This window comes from Cicer arietinum, chromosome 7 (genome assembly GCF_000331145.2).
Source record: "Cicer arietinum cultivar CDC Frontier isolate Library 1 chromosome 7, Cicar.CDCFrontier_v2.0, whole genome shotgun sequence".
In the NCBI taxonomy this organism is placed as follows: Eukaryota; Viridiplantae; Streptophyta; class Magnoliopsida; order Fabales; family Fabaceae; genus Cicer; species Cicer arietinum.
This window is the reverse complement of record NC_021166.2, coordinates 5,143,185-5,160,941: the sequence shown is the minus strand read 5'-3', so window position 1 is coordinate 5,160,941 and position 17,757 is coordinate 5,143,185. Positions and strand designations below refer to the sequence as shown.

The window sequence follows — 17,757 nt, the reverse complement described above, 5'->3', positions numbered from 1 at the left end:
GAAAGAGCAGCTGGCGTTAAGTGTTCTTTGTCTCAAGTGTTGTCTAGCATTTATTGTCTTAAGTCTTGCTTTTTGTCTAACTGAGTATTCAGACTCAAGTTTCTGTTTAAGCTGTTCAACTTTTAGTTTGAACTTTGAACCACCTTGTGGTAAAAGACTTGGTTGCTTTTGTTATTGTTGTTGTTTATAGTTTAAGTTGTAGTTTCTATCTGTAAATTCTGGTAACATCTTGCCTGATATATATAAACAAATTATTAGTGCCCAAAGCGATGCTCAAGTAGGCATTAATAGCTTGAACAGTGGTGTTTTGATAATTATTATCATAAATTATAGTTGTAGCTGTAAAACCTGCATTATACATGCAGTCAAATGCAGATGTTTTTTTATGCGATTACTCGCTACTTTGTTGTAACTTACGCTATATTTTTCATTGACAGACTTTCATCTTCTGGGTTTTGAACCTGTGATTCCTCATCAACACCATTTTTAGAGGGAAAGGAGGTGTCATTTCAGAAATTGGTAATTTTGAACATGTTTTAGACCGTCACATCTAGAGCCTCATTTTCTATAATTTATTTCTGTATCTCCTTCTCTCTCTTTTTGGTGGTAGGATGCTATTGAAATTCCCCTTCCTTTTTGGCGATTTTCAGACAATCAAGGAAATCAGTCATGGGCCCTACCAGGAAATCTAGAAGTGTAAATAAGAGGTTCTCTAATATTCGTGAGGCTGCATCTAGTAAAGATAAAGATGCAGCAAATACTGGCAAGAATAGGAAGAAGGCGAGTCCTGGTATTCCGAAGGTGAGTTTGTTTCTAAACCTATTTGGAACAAAATTATTTTTAAATACATGTACTTGGAATATAGGAAATAAGTTTTCTATTTTGCAATTTTTTTTTGTTGCCTTTTTGACAACGCTTCTTTAGTCAAGCTGAATAGAAGTCATCATAGTATTTTTTTAGGAAAAAAAGAACTTTGTCTATATCAAATTAGGTGTTAGCAAGATTAAAAGAAAAGTTTGATAAAATTGGCCAGGATTTTATTTCTTAGTTTATAATTGTTTATCAAATTTCAATGCTATGCAGAAGAGAAAATTGGCCGACATGTTAGGGCCACAATGGAGTAAGGAGGAGCTTGAACGTTTCTATGAAGCTTACCGTGAATATGGGAAAGACTGGAAGAAGGTTAGTTACAGTATTTAGTAATATGGTGCTTTTTATTGAATACAGGTTGAGAATCAAGTCTCATATATCTAGTAAATACTGCTAGAATTTCTATGGAAAGTTGCAGGATCATGATTGTGGCTTGTTTGGTGAATTTACCTTCTTTAATGCACTGCTATTTCCTAGTGCAATGTAATTACCAAACATGTCATCCTTCAGGAACATTTTTTCCTATGTGTACAGGTTGCTATTGCAGTACGTAATAGGAACATGGAAATGGTAGAAGCCTTGTACACTATGAACAGGGTAAGTGCAGCACATGCTTCAACATCTTGATCAAGTTACTTATATTTCCAACATGCATAACTCATGTATTCACTATTTATTATAAAACACATACATTAAACATTCACGCACAGGCATATACTTAATGCGAGTTTTGTATTTTACCCTTTCTGGAGTTGTTTTGTATCTTTTCCTACACATCTGGAAAATAAGTTTTTTATCCTTCATTGTTTCTGTTTTGAACAAGTGAATGCTTTGGTTATTTTTACTTCTCTGAAGATTTATGCGAGGAACACGAAAAAGAGATAGAAAATAGAGAACGGAAGTCTAAAAATTTGATAAATTATTAAGTAAATATCTGTTTTAAATATTTAAGCAATTACTACAAGATTAATTTCGTCTTGATCTTTTCTCCTAGATTTTGGACTAGAATGAATTACATCTGTGACCCATCATCGCCGTTTCCTATCTCACAAAAGAACTACATTTATGTTGTTAACGTCATTTGGTTAAGATATACATCTCAATAGTGCGGTATATTTATTTGTAAAACATGTTATTCTTTGGGTTATTTTTAGGCATACTTATCTCTTCCAGAGGGCACTGCTTCTGTTGTTGGACTGATAGCAATGATGACAGATCACTATAGTATACTGGTAAGAATGAATTTAAACTTTTGGCAAGTTTTAGTGAACATTTATATCGGTATTTCTGTTTTTATAACATTCCTGTGCTAAGTTGCTTTCGTTTTCAGATGCAATATTGTATATTACCCTCCTCTTAAAAACCTTTTCAGTTGTTTGATGAAAGTAAATTGTATTATTCTGAAAGGAGTTTTCTTAAAATTGGTAATTTAAACGATATGCCACTTTTTCACTGAGTTTTGCTATTCTGCGTAACTGGCATGTGTCACAATCTTAGGTAGATATTACTTCACTTTCATTTGGCTCAGTTATACTGGAATTCTAAAGAGTCTCTTTTCTATCAATACAAATACATCCACATACATGTCAATGAGTAGAAAGAAAATTGTGGCCTTTTCAGTTTACCATACCTGAACTGAAAAGGACACTAGAGGTTGTTTGTTCCACTACAAAGGACAATAAATAGCAGAATTTTCTGACCAATAGGTTGAGGGTTTATTTATTTTTTAATGCTTTTAATTTCAGAAGGAGTTACTATTCTAGTCTTAAATATAAGAAGAAAAAGACACATTTGGTGTTTCAATATATAAGCCAAATTTAACTAATTTGACCATATTTAATGCTATTATTATAAAAATACCCTTCGATAAAACAAGTTCCCATGCAAAATTAAATGAAAAGAAAGGTGTTAGTAGGCCTTCTATTACAAAAGTTTATGTTAGGCCCAGGCCGAATTAACAGGGCCCAGTTAAATTTAATTCCATATTTTAAATAGAATAAGGGTAGGAAATTGATAGGCATTCAATTGTTTTTATGTTGGATTGGTTGGGAGCGACTAGGCTCTCTAATTCCTAAAGGTTGTGTTAGTTTCTAGCAGCTTTTATTTATTTGGTTTACAACAGTTATATTTCTCTCTGTTTTTGTGTCCACAGCTCCACAAAAGTTATTCTTAGAGTATTGTTAATCATAATACTAGTTTCATTTGATATCTATCTCCCTTCCCTTACCCGTTTATACTAGATCTATCAAAAGAGTTGTTTGGGAAATGCAATTATTTTTTTGATTACATCAAAAAAATATAAATAAGGTTAACCACACTATTCTTAATATGTGTGTAGTTACCAGTTAATTACTTTTCCTTAAAATTAGGCTACTAAAAAATGATATAAATAGCAATATGTTATTTGTATATTATCTATTGCGACAAAGGTGAATGCTGGCTTTAGTTATCTTTTGTCTGTTTATTTAAAGCTGTATTTGGGAAGCAATAATTGGGTTATTGATCTAGAACCTCTGCTTTCTTGCCCTACGCTTCCCCTAGAAAATAAAACAATGAAAGAGAAGACTTACTACGACGACAATAACAATCAAGCCTTATCCCACTAGATGGGGTCTGCTAGGCCATAAAGAAAAGCTCCTTGATAAGATAAAATTTCACTCAAGTGTTAAGGATGTTAAACTGTATCTGGTTTAAGTTAGTGTTAATTATTATATTTTGTATAAATTGATATAGGTAACCGTAGTTTAAATCTGAGTAATTTCAATTGGCAGGGAGGAAGTGACAGTGGAAAAGAAAGCAATGAAGATGCAGAAATATGTAAAATGTCTAAAAAACGTCCACGGGGAAAACATCCAAATGACAATAACCCACTAGATGGAAACTTTTCAGATCATTCTCAGCCACATTCTGTTGCATCAGATGATGGCTGTCTGTCATTGTTGAAGAAGAGGCATTCTGGTGAGTTAGTATGTCAGACTACATGTGAACATTACTTTGCCTCAATTCCCTCTCATTTAACTCTTTGTTTGTTTTCTTTTTTGAACCATTAAGGCTATGTTTGGTAAAAATAACTGATAACTAGTTGAAAAATTTAAAGCTAATTTTTAGGAATTAAAAGCTACTTTAAGGTTAAAGCTAAAAAATAGTTTTTAAGGTAGAAGTTTTTTATTAGTTTTATGCCACATTCTGTTGCATCAGATGATGGCTGTCTGTCATTGTTGAAGAAGAGGCATTCTGGTGAGTTAGTATGTTAGATTACATGTAAACATTACTTTGCCTCAATCCTCTCATTTAACTCTTTGTTTTCTTTCTTTGGTAAAAATAACTGATAACTAGTTGAAAAATATAAAGCTAATTTTTAGGAATTAAAAGCTACTTTTAGGTTAAAGCTAAAAAATAGTTTCTAAGGTAGAAGTTTTTTTATTAGTTTTAAGCTAAAATTTGTTTGGTTAAGTATTTTTATAAAAGTTTTAATAAAAAAAAGAAAGATCATGCACCAATTGTTATTTCTAGTGTGTTTCGCTCCTAGACATTCCTTTTTTCAACGAGTATACGGGGTTTCTAACCCTCGGTGGAGAACCAAAATATCATCTCAAAAACAAAGATACACACTAAGAAGCCAATCCAACAACTTCAGTTGCCTGTATACGAGAAAAACCCAAACATTTTCTTCCACTTTCAATTGATTCCTCAAGCACCAAACATATCCTCCTCATGTGAGGTGGAGTCTGTGTTTATGCTCAGTTGCACGTGTTGGGCATAGAAAATGCTGCATTTACATTGGCTCATACAATAGGGCCATGCACCCCATGGCCACCAAAGAGTTTGAACCAGTGCTGCATGTCTGCTGCCTCATCCTTGCCATACAATGTTTCACTCGTTGCAAGGGTCATCACTCTACCCAAGGACAATTATTACATAATACATACTAGTTTTGAGCCACGATTGTCTAGCTAACGACGGCCCGACCGCGTATGCTGTTGTAGCTCTTAGCGCCAGTGATACAGGTTTGCAGTGGACTGGTGACTATTTCAATGAGCTGAAGGTCTACTCTTATTTGCAAGGATGAAAAAAGTGTTTGAGGGGGAGGGTTAGAAAGAAGTTCCTTATCGTTTCTTGTTGGAAATAAGTCTCATAATGTTCCTTATTGGGTTGTTGGTAGATGTTTTGGTTGGAATTTTCACCGATTTTCACCAGAAAAGAGAGTTGGAAAAAATTAGTTTTGTAATTAGTTTTTTTAATTGTTAGTTTTGTGATAGGGAGGCTGTATCTTATAATTCTTATTCATTATTTTTGTCCTTTAGCTTTCAAATTTGTAACAGGTTGATTATCTTATCTTAACCAATTCTGACTGTTTCCTACTGTATATTGCACAGTAATGAATATGCGAATAAATTTATTCTTATGACATTTGCATATAATTTTTGCTCTTACTGTAAATGTGTATGGCCGCTAATCTTTGAAGATACTCTATTTTTTTAATATTTAAAAGTATGAAGGGATTTCTTGCTTAAGTAAAATCTGCTAACGATCTTACTGTTTTGCTATATAATTTCAGGAATTAGGCCTCATGCTGTTCGAAAAAGAACTCCCCGTGTCCCTATTTCATATTCTATTGGCAAAGATAATGGGGGGAAGTTTTTTTCATCTGCTAGGCAGGACTCCAAACAAATGGTTGATACAAATGATGTCACTCATAAAATTGCATTAGCATTGGCAGAGGCTTCACAAAGAGGTGGTTCTTCAAAAGTTTCTGGATCGCCAAACAAGAAAAACATGCCATCACCCAATCTGAAAATTGGGAAGAAGGTAATAAGTTATGTCTATAATCTCATTTATCCTTTTTGTGTAAATTCTTTAAAATGAAATCTTATTGTAGATAGTTTTGATTTTCAGCATGTTAAATCAGAAATAGTCGGGGCCAAGTTTTGCAACTCTCGCATGGATGAGGGTAGTTCTGAGTTGAGTTTAGGAAGCACAGAAGGTGATAATGGAGATTATTCTAGAAAATTAATTCAGCGAAGTGGTAGAGAAAATACTGGAAGAGGAAGGAATCAGGAAAAGGGAACAAAACACTACAGAAAGAACTTAGAACCTGAGGAAAATATAAACAAACATTTGAATGGCATAAAGGAGGCCTCCAGTGGGACCGATGATGGTAAAAATCAGAGTTCCTTCAAATCCTGTTTTGACACAGATTTTGCAAATGCAAAAAGTGCGAGGTCTTCTTACAAGGGTCTTAGAAAGAAAAGTAAAAAAATACTTTTTGAGAAAGGTAATTCGTAATTGCATTTGACTCCCCAGCTTGATAAAGTTGGTTTTCCTTGTTTCAACTGATATATTTGTATTAAGTGAAATTTTGTGCTTAGCTTAATTGTCCTATTAAACAAGGATGGTAACCTTTTTGGTGAAAAAGGAACAAAAATGAGACAACTTGGTTGGTATCTTGTGTTTTTGTCATGAAGCGAAGCTTAGTGTATTTCTCACTGAAAGAAGGATATTAGATTCTCGAATATACTGCTTTTCTTACTTAATGAGTAAAAGTCGTAGTCAGTGTTCAAGAGGGATTATTTCCTCTCTTCTAGCCATTACAGGCGAAAGACTTTCATACTAATAATTAATAAGCTAAAGAGAAATTTAAAAACTATGGCTGATATGTTCTATTTAAGCATGATGTTCTAGTTGTTTTACCTATTGATTTGTGGTTACATTTTTCTGTTATATTCTTTCAATTTGCTTTATAACTTCTTGTTTCGGGAACACGAGTTATGTTTTGTTTTGCCTCTGAAATATTACAAGCAGAAAAAAGCTTTTTATCAGCCTAAAATTTTTTATTGGAAGATTTTGGATAAGAATTCATTGTTCTAATTTTTTATTAGAAGAATTCATCGTTGAATGGGAGGCAAGATAAATTAATTGAACTGGACTTTAGTTGCTCTAGCACATTGCTCTCTTTTAAACTTTGAACCTTTATATTTAGTAACTCAACTTAAATTTTTTTGGACAGGAATAGGTAATACTTTTTGATTGAATCTTACATTAGTAGGTGGTGTGCGTCTATTACTCTTTTCCCTTTACCATTTTCTCTGGGCTTTAAGATTGAGATCTTATTCCTAATCAAATTACAATTTTTTTTAATGCATTCATCCCAACGGCTTCTCGTTCTCTGTGCTTCTCTCTCTGTAGATGAAGGTTCCGCATTCGATGCTCTGAAAACTTTGGCTGATCTTTCTTTGATGATGCCAGCAACAAACCCTGACACTGGTAAGGCGTCTAAGTTTTTTACTTATTTCTTGATTCTTAGGCCTAGATTTATTGTACAAAATTAGTATTGTAGCTCTATTTAAACCAGCCTGTGTAATTGTTTGATTATCAAAAGGAAATAGAAACCTTTTTTTCGCAGTCTTTATCATCTCACTGGATACTCTTTGAACCAACTATCTTACCATTTTAATTCAACATAACAATTATCTTTAGCCCAGCTAATATATTCCCTTGAGTGATAATTTCTTTTTCTTTCGTGCTGTTTTACCATATCATTTTCTGTCCTGTACGCAGTTAGATATTCATAAAATGGCACAATATTTTACAATTTATCACTTTTTACCCTAAAGAAAATATCTATTTATTCGAGGACAATCTTTTTCCATTAAACTTTATGATCGTGTAATTTTTTATATACTGTCTTCTGTGTCTCAGAGTCATCTGTGCAGTTCAATGAAGGAAACTGTGATGTGGTTGATGAGTCTAAAATGGAAACAGATAATGGAAACAGTTCAAGAAAATCAGGCAAGGTTTTTTCTGATAAAGCAGCTGCTGCTCCCGAAGTAAAGGGAGTGTACCAGTTTAATGCAGGAAGCAGGAAAAGAAAACAAAAATCGTTTACCTCAAAAGTAAGAGCTGGTTATTTTCCAGCATTCAATTGCAAAATTGATGGTTACTCACTTTCTCTACATTTTCTGTCTAGTATTTTGGCATATACTATGTAAGTAAGAAATACCTTGTCTGTTGCAGAATGATGAAACACATACTGATTCTCATTTAAGTGGTTCCCAGAAAATAAAGGTATGGAATTATTTATTAGTACCAGATTAATATATAATTTGTCTCATCTTTTTTGAATGAGGTCCCTGTTCGTTCTCTCTCTTTTTTTTCCAACTGATTTTGACGTTAAACAGACCTGTAACTTTGGATGGAAATGACAATCTTGCTGTTAATATTTGATGAGACTCCTGTCTGGAATTTGTTAAGGCAATCAGAGGAAAAAGAAGATTTGAGTCATGCGTCTCTTTTAACAGCATAATAAATCTGATCCATTAATTTGAATTGATTATAATCTAACGGTTGAGATGTGTTGTTCTCATTTATCACAATAACAAAGTGTTCTCACCAAAGTTGCTTCCTATATATATATATATATATACACATTTATATAACACTCTCTCCGGTCCTTTTTATATGACACAAGTAGATTATTTTTTAGGTCTTAGATAATTGGACTTGCATTTTTTTTATCTTATCATCTTTTTTGCATAATAAAGCAAACCAAGTAAGTGATTTATATAATAGCTACCCAAAAATGATTCAAAAATATCCCTGAGAAGTGCACTAAAATGTGATTGATCAACTATCTATCTATCATATTTTTACACTATCAATTCTACATTAAATATACCGTACTTGCTTACATTTGGCTTTTTGGAATTTTCTTATCCATATTTTTACCTTCTCTATGAAGCTGCCTTGCTTTGTCAAAAAGTATATCTTATACACGTGGTACTTGGCACTGTCTTGTATATGTTTGTGTGCTTACTGTGTGCAAATATCATCATCATAGGTTACTGATGAGGTGAAGAAGTCCATGGTTAAAGGCAAGCGATCATCTGTCAGTACAGCGCATTCCAGACAACTAAAAATGGTGAAATCCATAGGAAATATGTCTTCAAATATTAACGACAAAATAGAAATGGATGATTCATCTTTTTCCCCCATAAAAGCTTTGTCTACTAACCAAGTCGGTCAAGTAAACAAAGACCGACCTAGAAGAAAGATGGAAAAACCAAAAGCAATGGTACAAGATCCTACAATGTCTGAAAATATTTTTAGCAGTCAACATGATAAGTCCATTGCTACATACTGGTGGAATAGTTTTGAATGTCAAAAGGTTAGTTTTCTTCTATTTGTGCGCAGTGGCATTTATTGAATTTTTAGTCTTATATTAGGAAATGTTTGAGTTTTTTTTAACACAGGGAAAGCTTATTTTTTTTTGATAGGCACAGGTAAAGCTTATTAATTGTCTGTCTTCATATCAAATGCGGAGATGGTGCACCTCTGAATGGTTTTATAGTGCTATTGACTATCCATGGTTTTCAAAGAGAGAGTTTGTAGAGTACTTGGACCATGTTGGACTGGGTCATGTTCCCAGATTGACTCGTATTGAGTGGGGAGTCATTAGAAGGTATTTGATTTGAAATGCTTGTGTTTACTTCCTCCTATACTACCATCACCTTCTAGATTAAATCTTTTAAATATTTAAAAGCATTCACATGCGTCTACATGGTGATGGCATATGCATTTTGGGTTGAATTTGTCATTGCCTCATTGGCATATAGTACTAGAACCTTTGCTACCAATTGGTCATGAGCTCAATGTTTGCATATCCTTAAGATTCATCTGAAGAGTCATTCATGTGCCTTAACACGACAAGTAACAAATTTGGGCCTCTCTTTTTTAAACTTTGGCAGAATTAATTTCGAAAAAATATATTTTAATTGATATTGTAAGAGTTAAGTTTTAAGAAATTAATTTGCATTGGAAATGATAATATAAACGTAACATTACAAGAATTGATGTTTGAATGGTAGGATAGGTAAGATAGAATTATTTTTTAAGGCAAGTGTAGATAGGTTTTGTGGGTTCCACACCTAAAGTGATTTCTTTACAGCAGAAAATTTCAAATATTTCACTTCTCTCAAAAGTATTTCTACTCACTGCAAACATACTTTTGATGAACGGAAAACATCACTCATACTACTTCAACTACAACAAAACTTGATTTGGGTGAATGAAAAATGCCTCAAACGTACATTTGGATGTTATCTATAGGCACTTAAGCTTTTGAGTGGAGTTGTTCGTACTTGCGTTACAAAAGGCTTCATTTATATGCTACTCCTATGCAGTTCTCTTGGTAGACCACGGAGATTTTCAGAGCAATTTTTGATAGAAGAAAAACATAAACTTAATCAGTACAGGGAGTCTGTCAGATCACATTATGCTGAAGTTCTTGCTGGTACCAAGGAAGGCCTGCCTGTTGATTTGGCCCAGCCATTAATAGTTGGGCAGCGTGTTATTGCTATTCATCCAAAGACTAGGGAGATTCATGATGGAAGTATACTGACTGTGGACCATTGTAGATACCGGGTTCAATTTGACCAACCTGAACTTGGAGTTGAGTTTGTCATGGTATGTTTTCTTCTCTTTTGACAAATGGTTGGAGGTCGTGCATTGGTCTGCTATTATTATTATTATTATAATAATAATAAATATCGTCGTCATCATCATTATTATTATAATTATTAAGATACCATCATATACCATTATAGATATTTTACTACATCAACTTAAATTTATTTTAAAACATATATTTTGTAATTTGCCAATATTTGAAATTGATTGCACTATGAAGCTAGGAGGTTGCTCCATGCAAACCTCTTCAGCAAGAATGCCATTTGAGAAGGCTTTGTTGATATCAAATTGCTGAATGGCCTATCTGTTGGTGAGGGCTAAGGTAGAATGAGTCTCATGATTACAAGTTTGATTGCAGGAGAGAAAGTCTTATGGAAATCAAAACCATGCAGTTGATGAAATCCTTTAGCCACTAATCTGGCTTTGTATTTGTTCATTCCACCATCAACATTTGCCTCGACACAAAACACCCATTTACAGCCAATTGCATTTTTTAGAGGGGGCAGGGACACCAAGGACTAGGTTTGATTCCTTTCTAAGGCTGAGTATTCCTCTTTCATGGCAGCCAACCACATGGAGTCCTTATGGATCTGTTTAACTGTACGAGGTTCAGAGGTGGTAAGGAAAACAGAGGGAGACAGCCTGAGCAGAGCAATGTCAGTTTTAGACTTGATATTGACTGCTACATGGGATTGGGTTGAGGGTGATATCATGTTCTCAGGATTAACAGCACTAGGTCTAGTATATCACAAACATAAATAAGGTGATAGGATAGTAAAGATCAAGCTCATCAAAGTCCCAATTTTTTTTATATGATCTCGTGGTACTATGTGAGTAAAATAGTCCAAAATAATCCAATATACATGTATTAAGGGTTTGTCTGGATAACCTCTGAAAAAATAGCGTTTTTATGATGTATGTTTTCTTAGAGGCTACTTTTTCTAATTTTGTGAGCAAATCACTTAAAATTACCCCTTTTATAACTTATCTAATTCTTATAAAATTTCTTTAATATACTTTCAATTGAGAATACAGTTTTGTACAGAAAAAGCACAAATAGTTTGACACTTTGACCCTAAATCTTTTTGGCTTAGGATCATTGCAAGATCATTAGGAAGGGAGGGACCTATCCAATAAATACCAAGGCAACAAGGCTGTTTTGAAATTGGTTCACATTACATATTTTTGTACCAAAAGAAGCATCGACACTTCAAAGTAACTGTCATAATAGAGTCAGACATGTAATCCATGTCGAATATTACTATAAAAGATATTTCTTACTGCATCATCAATTTTCTTACTTTTACTTTTTGAGTTTTTAATGCCAATAGAGATGGGATACACAGTAATTAGTTAAATGGTAGTATTTTAGTTTTGTGAGTCTACAACGACTTATGCTGACTTTTGGCACAATAATAACATTTTAATGCAAGACTTGTTTTTTATGTTTATTTTATAATCTTCGATGTTTTCCCCTATTTGTGATGTTTTTTAATTTTTGAAGAATTTGTTGTATCGTTGTGCGCATGTTACATCTTATTTGTCTTTTCTTGTGCCATGTCCATTTTTCCTAAATTGTACTATTCAACCAAATCTGTATATATATTAGTGTCAAATTAAGTTATTCTGTCCTTCTCTTATACTTTTTAATATTTGTTGTTTAGCCTTTTCAATATGCATTTGAAAGTTAATGGTATATATCATTTTATTCGTATCTGCAATAGATCATAGGATATAACACTCTTCTATGCCATCCTACGATCTGGTCCTGCTGAAACATTTGAGCAAGATTTCGATTTCAGTATGAGGTTATTAGCCACTATTAGAGATTCTGAATACTGTTTGTTTGGTGATTTGGTATTGAATATCTTCCTTGCTCTTCCATCATACTTTCGGTCCTATTTCCCCGTTACCGTCCTTAAATAATGTGATGAATTGATCATTTTATCAAAATTATAGCATGATGTGACGACTATTTTGATATTGCAGGATATTGACTGCATGCCTTTGTATCCATCTGAAAATATGCCCATGTCTCTCATACGACACCATATCACTCCTGCTAGAATAAATGAGAACCTTAGTGAGCTTACCCGTAATGGGAAACCAACACAAAGAAAGATCTCCGAGCACACAATATTGTCTGCAAGTGAGAACTCAGATGCCATTAAAGGTCTCTGTATACCACCTGCTATGCATGTTACTGGTACTTTGTCAAAACAGGTACAATTTTATTTTGAGATTGGCATTAGATTCTATTCTGGTGATGATTTGATTGTTTCAAATCCTGTGGTGTATGTTTGGATGATATAATTAAAAATTTTAAGGAATTTAAAAGTTGTAGTATTTCAGTTGCTTCAATTAAATTCATTTAGTTCGTAAACTATTTTGTTTGGATAAAGTAATTGAATTTCTTCAACAGTAGATGACTTTGATAACTTATCTTTAATTGTATTAGCCATGATCAATAAAAATATTTATCTTGTATTTATTAACAAGTAATATATTCAGTAAAAAAAAGCAATATGTAATCATCAAAGTCATTAAACAATAAGTAGTTTACTATTATTGGATAAATCCAATCTCTTCTTACCCATAATGAGTAGTTTCTCTTGTTTTTTCCCCTTTCTTTTGCAGGGGTTTTCTTCAAGTTGCAAATCACAAGCAAAAGTTGTGTGCAGTGAGATTTGTAATGGCCAATCAGCATCAAGTTCTCAGTCTCCCCTTCTTGAACGTGTCCATTCAAAAGAAGCTGATATATTAGCTATTTCCGAATTGACTCGTGCTCTAGACAAAAAGGTACTGCGTAGAAACATCCAAGATATTTCCATTGTTCCTGTTATGTTATAACAAAGGAAATATCAACTATCAAAAATCCATTTTCTAAAGTGAGTTTTGACCTTTAATTTTGAACTTCTAGGAACTTGTGTTGTCTGAACTGAAGCACATGAATGACGGTGTATCAGAAAGCCAGAAATACGGAGACAACTCGGTGAAGGATTCAGAACCTTTTAAAAGGAATTATGCTTCAGTACTTAAGCAATTAACTGAAGCAAATGAACAGGCATGAATATTGATCGGCCACTAATCAGAATTTAATCCTTTGTTGTCGATTTTGCACCTTCCTATTCCAATAATTTACAATTGCATTATATTGATTGCACTTCTGTAGGTTTCTTCTGGCTTGTTTTGCTTGAGGCAACGTAATGCATATCAAGCAAGTTCCTCAGTTTTGTCATTGAAGCCCATGGCAAATTTTGATGATCCTGGTGGTCAGGCTAGCTCTTCCAATTGTTCAGTTTGCCACAACCAAGAATCTATATCTCAAAGTCATATAGCTGATATTGTTGAAAGTTCAAGAAGAAAAGCCCAAACCATGGTTGTTCAAATTACTCAGGTATAGAATGGTTGATATCTTTGCATCTGTTTGGTAAATGCAACACGTATTCATTACAAACTTAAAGAAAAGAAAACTCTTAATTACTTTACATATAGTTTAATATTCACTGTTCAAACCAAGTTATTGAAACTTGTTCTCCTTTTGATATATAGCACGACCTGCATGTGCATACACCACATTGGACAGTAACAGTTAGGCTGCCATCTGTTGGAGGTCAAATGCCTCTCCTTTTAGGGAGGGTTCATTTGGATTACTGAAAGAGAAAATATTAAGGAGATGATAAATATATAACTAGAATACAGGGTAAATTTTGAGCAAAAATATTTTAAAAAATTGCCTGCTGATGGATGGCCAATAAAAGATTCAGTAGTTCTATCATAGGATTTTCTATGTGACTTCCTTGATGACTCAACTAAATAAATTAGTAGAGTGTCACTGTGACCTTTCTTCCTGATATTGTTTTCAATTTTTTCGGTGACAATGATCTGGAGATCTACATTTGATTATAGTCTTATAAAAACCATTGCAGGCAATATCTGATTTTAGAAAGACAGAAAGTAAGGTTGAAAGAATCGAAGATGCAATAAATTTTGTCAATAATCGGCTTTCAGCCACAAATTTTCTGCCCATGGATTCAATTACTTTAGCTTCTCAGGATCAATTGACTGCCGGCAGCATATTAAACCGCTTGGCAAGGTGCCATGTACAAGATGCCGAACTTAACAGTTCATCTGACCAAAATGAAATGAAAATTCCCTCAGAACTCATATCTCATTGTCTAGCTACACTGCTCATGATTCAGGTAAATCATATGACCACTGAATTTTCTGTAAGGATTTTCAGTCACTCTACCTTCCCTACTATGTGTTCTTAGTCGTATGTATTTTGTGTAGTTCTACAGGACCAGACTCTAGTAATCACAAACCATCTTTTACCATTGACACGGACAATCTTATCCAGGGTTTTTTTTTTCTTTCCCTTTTGCTTTTAAAAAAAACGTATTTTAAGGCTTGTTTTTTGGTGAGGTTTTTTTGTTTTTCGTAGAATTGTTATGGGATATGACCAATTCATGTTAGTGGCCCATACCATATGCATCAGTTGTTCCCTAGTTTTTTTTTTTGAAATTTGTATTCCAAATTATGTGCAAAGGAAAAAGTTTTTATTTCCAATTTTGAACTAGAAAGTAGATAAGAGCTCAAAAGTTAAAAATCCGTTCAAGTGCTACCAAATATGGCAGCAGTCACTCCAAATTACTTTCTTTACTAATATCAATACGTTACCTTATCTCATACAATTATTTTGGATAATTAAGATGCACTTACTTGTGTTAACAAATTTTACCTGCTACTGTTTTGCTTTAGAAAATATGAACCTTTTATATTTTACATATGCTGAAGATTAAGTATATATGTTTCAAAATGTCTACATAATGTTAGAACAAACAAGGTGGAAACGAAGGAACAGTGTGACATCAGTTTATTTTCGTAAGCATAATTTATCTGGGATGGATCATATAATGCAGTAGAACATTTAGGGTCAGAATAAATTTGTAAACCTTAAGTGACTGACAGTGTAACTATGTCATATATTTCTTTTCTCTCTACAAATATGTCAATCATACATGAAGGGGAATACTTCAAAACCATGCTATATAGCCAATAACATTTTAATATCCTGTAAAAAAAGCCACTGGAATTAGCTTAAAAAATTAGTGGATTATTTAATCAATGGATAGTTAATTGTGTAATAAATGCAGCAACTTCGGAAATTAGGTTAGGGTTGCTGCTTGGTCAGGTTTGGGCCCCTAATATAGGAGACAAATTTTTCTCATACTGCATTATTACCTGCTAATTTGAATTTTATTCTATTTGATGCCTGATTCTGAAGATACCATTTTTTTTTTCCTACACTACTGGAATTTTCTCAATATCTTCTACTGAATTTTTTAAATTTCTAACTTCTGTTTTTGTCTAGTCTATCTGAATATTGTTGTTTCTACCTCTTTTAATTTACAAACTGTCTTTTATTATGTGAATCAAATAGGTTAGACAAAGAGAGCTTTATCTTAATGCTCCTATACTACAAAAGAAATTAGGAGTGTAGAGTTAACATGTTAATTAAATATTGAGAGGTCCGGTGGTAGGAAATACATATTTCAATCAGTTGTCCTGTTTAAGCATCTTTTACCTGCACCATGATATCTCTCCGTTAAAACAAAATGCAGAAATGTACGGAACGACAATTTCCCCCAGCTGATGTTGCTCAGGTACTAGATTCTGCTGTCACCAGTTTGCAGCCATTTTGTTCAAAGAATCTTCCAATATATGGTGAGATACAGAAATACATGGGTATCATAAGAAATCAGATATTGGCGCTCATACCTACCTAGCTCGGACGCCTTCCTCCTTTGTAAATCTCAGATACTAGTCAAGTTCTTCTCACGGTGACCTGAGTTCCATGGGGATTCATATAAGACATACTTGCATATGAATTTCATATTAACATTTGGGTGAGAGTGAGGAGATGATTAATTATAAACTGTTTATATTACAATTACAATTGTAGCCAGATGAAAAGAGAAGATTATACACCCCATTTTAATCTCTTTTCAGATGTACATATTGTATTATTGTTGAAAATCATATCATAAGAAAGAGCTAGCATGTAACTTGTCACATTCAGCAACACTAGCACTATGCATGATATGAGCAGGTTAACGATTTAAGTGTTGCTTTGAAATGCGATTTGGAACTTGCTAGGTGCAGTTATAGCCATATACTATTATGTCAATTTACAAAATATGCAAAATACAGATAAAAATCTTGAAAATGTTATTCATCCAACAATTGAATCGATCCCTGAACCCAGATTTTGGTAGTGATTCAGTTAGAAGTGTAATGAATTGGTTTAGTTCAGTTTTGGGTAGAAAAAGTCCGTACTAATAAAATACAGTTGGTTTGTTTGTTTTTTTATTTTTAACTTACAAAATTCAAATCAACTCAAATTAAATTGATAAACAACGGTTTGATTTTGGTTAACATTTTTAATTATTTAATAATATATTAAAAAAAACTTTTTTTTTTCAAATACTACAGAATTTTTTATATTATTAAAAATACATAATAATAAAGGATGGTTGGAAATCCTATAAAGACATTGAAATTATATTTTATTATTTTTAAAAATTGGTTCATAAAATGTTTAAATGTCAACACAATTAGCCGAGTCAATTTCTTAAAATCTCCCTTGTTAACATAAACGACTATTTTGAGACTTTAATATTTATATAAATGACTTTTAATATCTAAATGATTAATTTGAGATTAAAAAAAATGGCAAAATATGATTTTCAAAGTTCTTTAATTTTTTTTTTATCATATTAGTCTTTTAATTGGTTTTGTTCCATATATGTGATTTAAATTATAAAACACGTGCACTATTATTTTTCTAACACATTCAATTATAACAATATACATGTAGTCATGATAAATTTAACATATATTAAATGATGCTGATATGACAAATTTAATAGATTTGTATATTGCCGCCCCTAACACAGAAGACAAAATCTATAACACAGAAGACAGAAAAGATGGATGAGAACACATGAAAAATCAAGAAAATTTCAAACTCAACATACTTTAAAAACAAAGTTCCCATTCTCGTTCCACTAGCTACAAAGTTCTCAGTCTACTAAGGTCTTCTCTCTCACACACATTATTCCCTTTTCCAGCCACAAAATACTTTTAATAATTATTCAATCCAATTAAGTCAAGGGAGAACCCCTATTTTTTTTTCCTTCCTTCGTTTCTCTATTCTTATTCAGGCAACCAATTGAGCAAATCTCAAATCTCAAATCTCTATTTATTTCTCTGGATGAGTTGGAAGATTAAAGTTAAACAAGCAAAATATTAAAAATCCATCGAATCGGGGTGTACACATTTTATAGCTTGGACGAGCTAACTAGTACAAAAAAAACTTGAATTAATTATACACAATTAAATAACTTTAATGTTGTATAT

The 17,757-nt window shown here is 32.9% G+C and overlaps 1 protein-coding gene across 10 annotated transcripts in view; it reads left to right on the top strand.

Annotated features, from left to right (window-relative positions):
• Positions 1–16,509, top strand: part of LOC101498785 (protein ALWAYS EARLY 3) — an 18,097-nt gene extending 1,588 nt beyond the window's left edge. For 4 of the 10 annotated variants that reach the window (XM_073370969.1, XM_004508232.4, XM_073370971.1 and 1 more), the window contains 20 exons: positions 438–519; positions 651–801; positions 1,084–1,182; positions 1,405–1,467; positions 2,025–2,102; positions 3,642–3,828; positions 5,429–5,679; positions 5,767–6,145; positions 7,057–7,134; positions 7,570–7,763; positions 7,885–7,935; positions 8,708–9,034; positions 9,144–9,328; positions 10,050–10,332; positions 12,325–12,558; positions 12,973–13,134; positions 13,256–13,399; positions 13,508–13,732; positions 14,265–14,537; positions 15,960–16,509. In XM_073370969.1, the coding sequence (XP_073227070.1) occupies positions 670–801; positions 1,084–1,182; positions 1,405–1,467; positions 2,025–2,102; positions 3,642–3,828; positions 5,429–5,679; positions 5,767–6,145; positions 7,057–7,134; positions 7,570–7,763; positions 7,885–7,935; positions 8,708–9,034; positions 9,144–9,328; positions 10,050–10,332; positions 12,325–12,558; positions 12,973–13,134; positions 13,256–13,399; positions 13,508–13,732; positions 14,265–14,537; positions 15,960–16,124 (3,510 nt within the window). In that variant the 5' untranslated portion in view covers positions 438–519; positions 651–669 and the 3' untranslated portion in view covers positions 16,125–16,509. Of the gene's footprint in view, positions 1–437; positions 520–610; positions 802–1,083; positions 1,183–1,404; positions 1,468–2,024; positions 2,103–3,641; positions 3,829–4,029; positions 4,108–5,428; positions 5,680–5,766; positions 6,146–7,056; positions 7,135–7,569; positions 7,764–7,884; positions 7,936–8,707; positions 9,035–9,143; positions 9,329–10,049; positions 10,333–12,324; positions 12,559–12,972; positions 13,135–13,255; positions 13,400–13,507; positions 13,733–14,264; positions 14,538–15,959 lie in introns of those variants that run through there. The other 6 variants (XM_073370973.1, XM_073370970.1, XM_073370974.1 and 3 more) reach the window with 3 other exon arrangements.
• Positions 16,510–17,757: the final 1,248 nt, after the last annotated feature.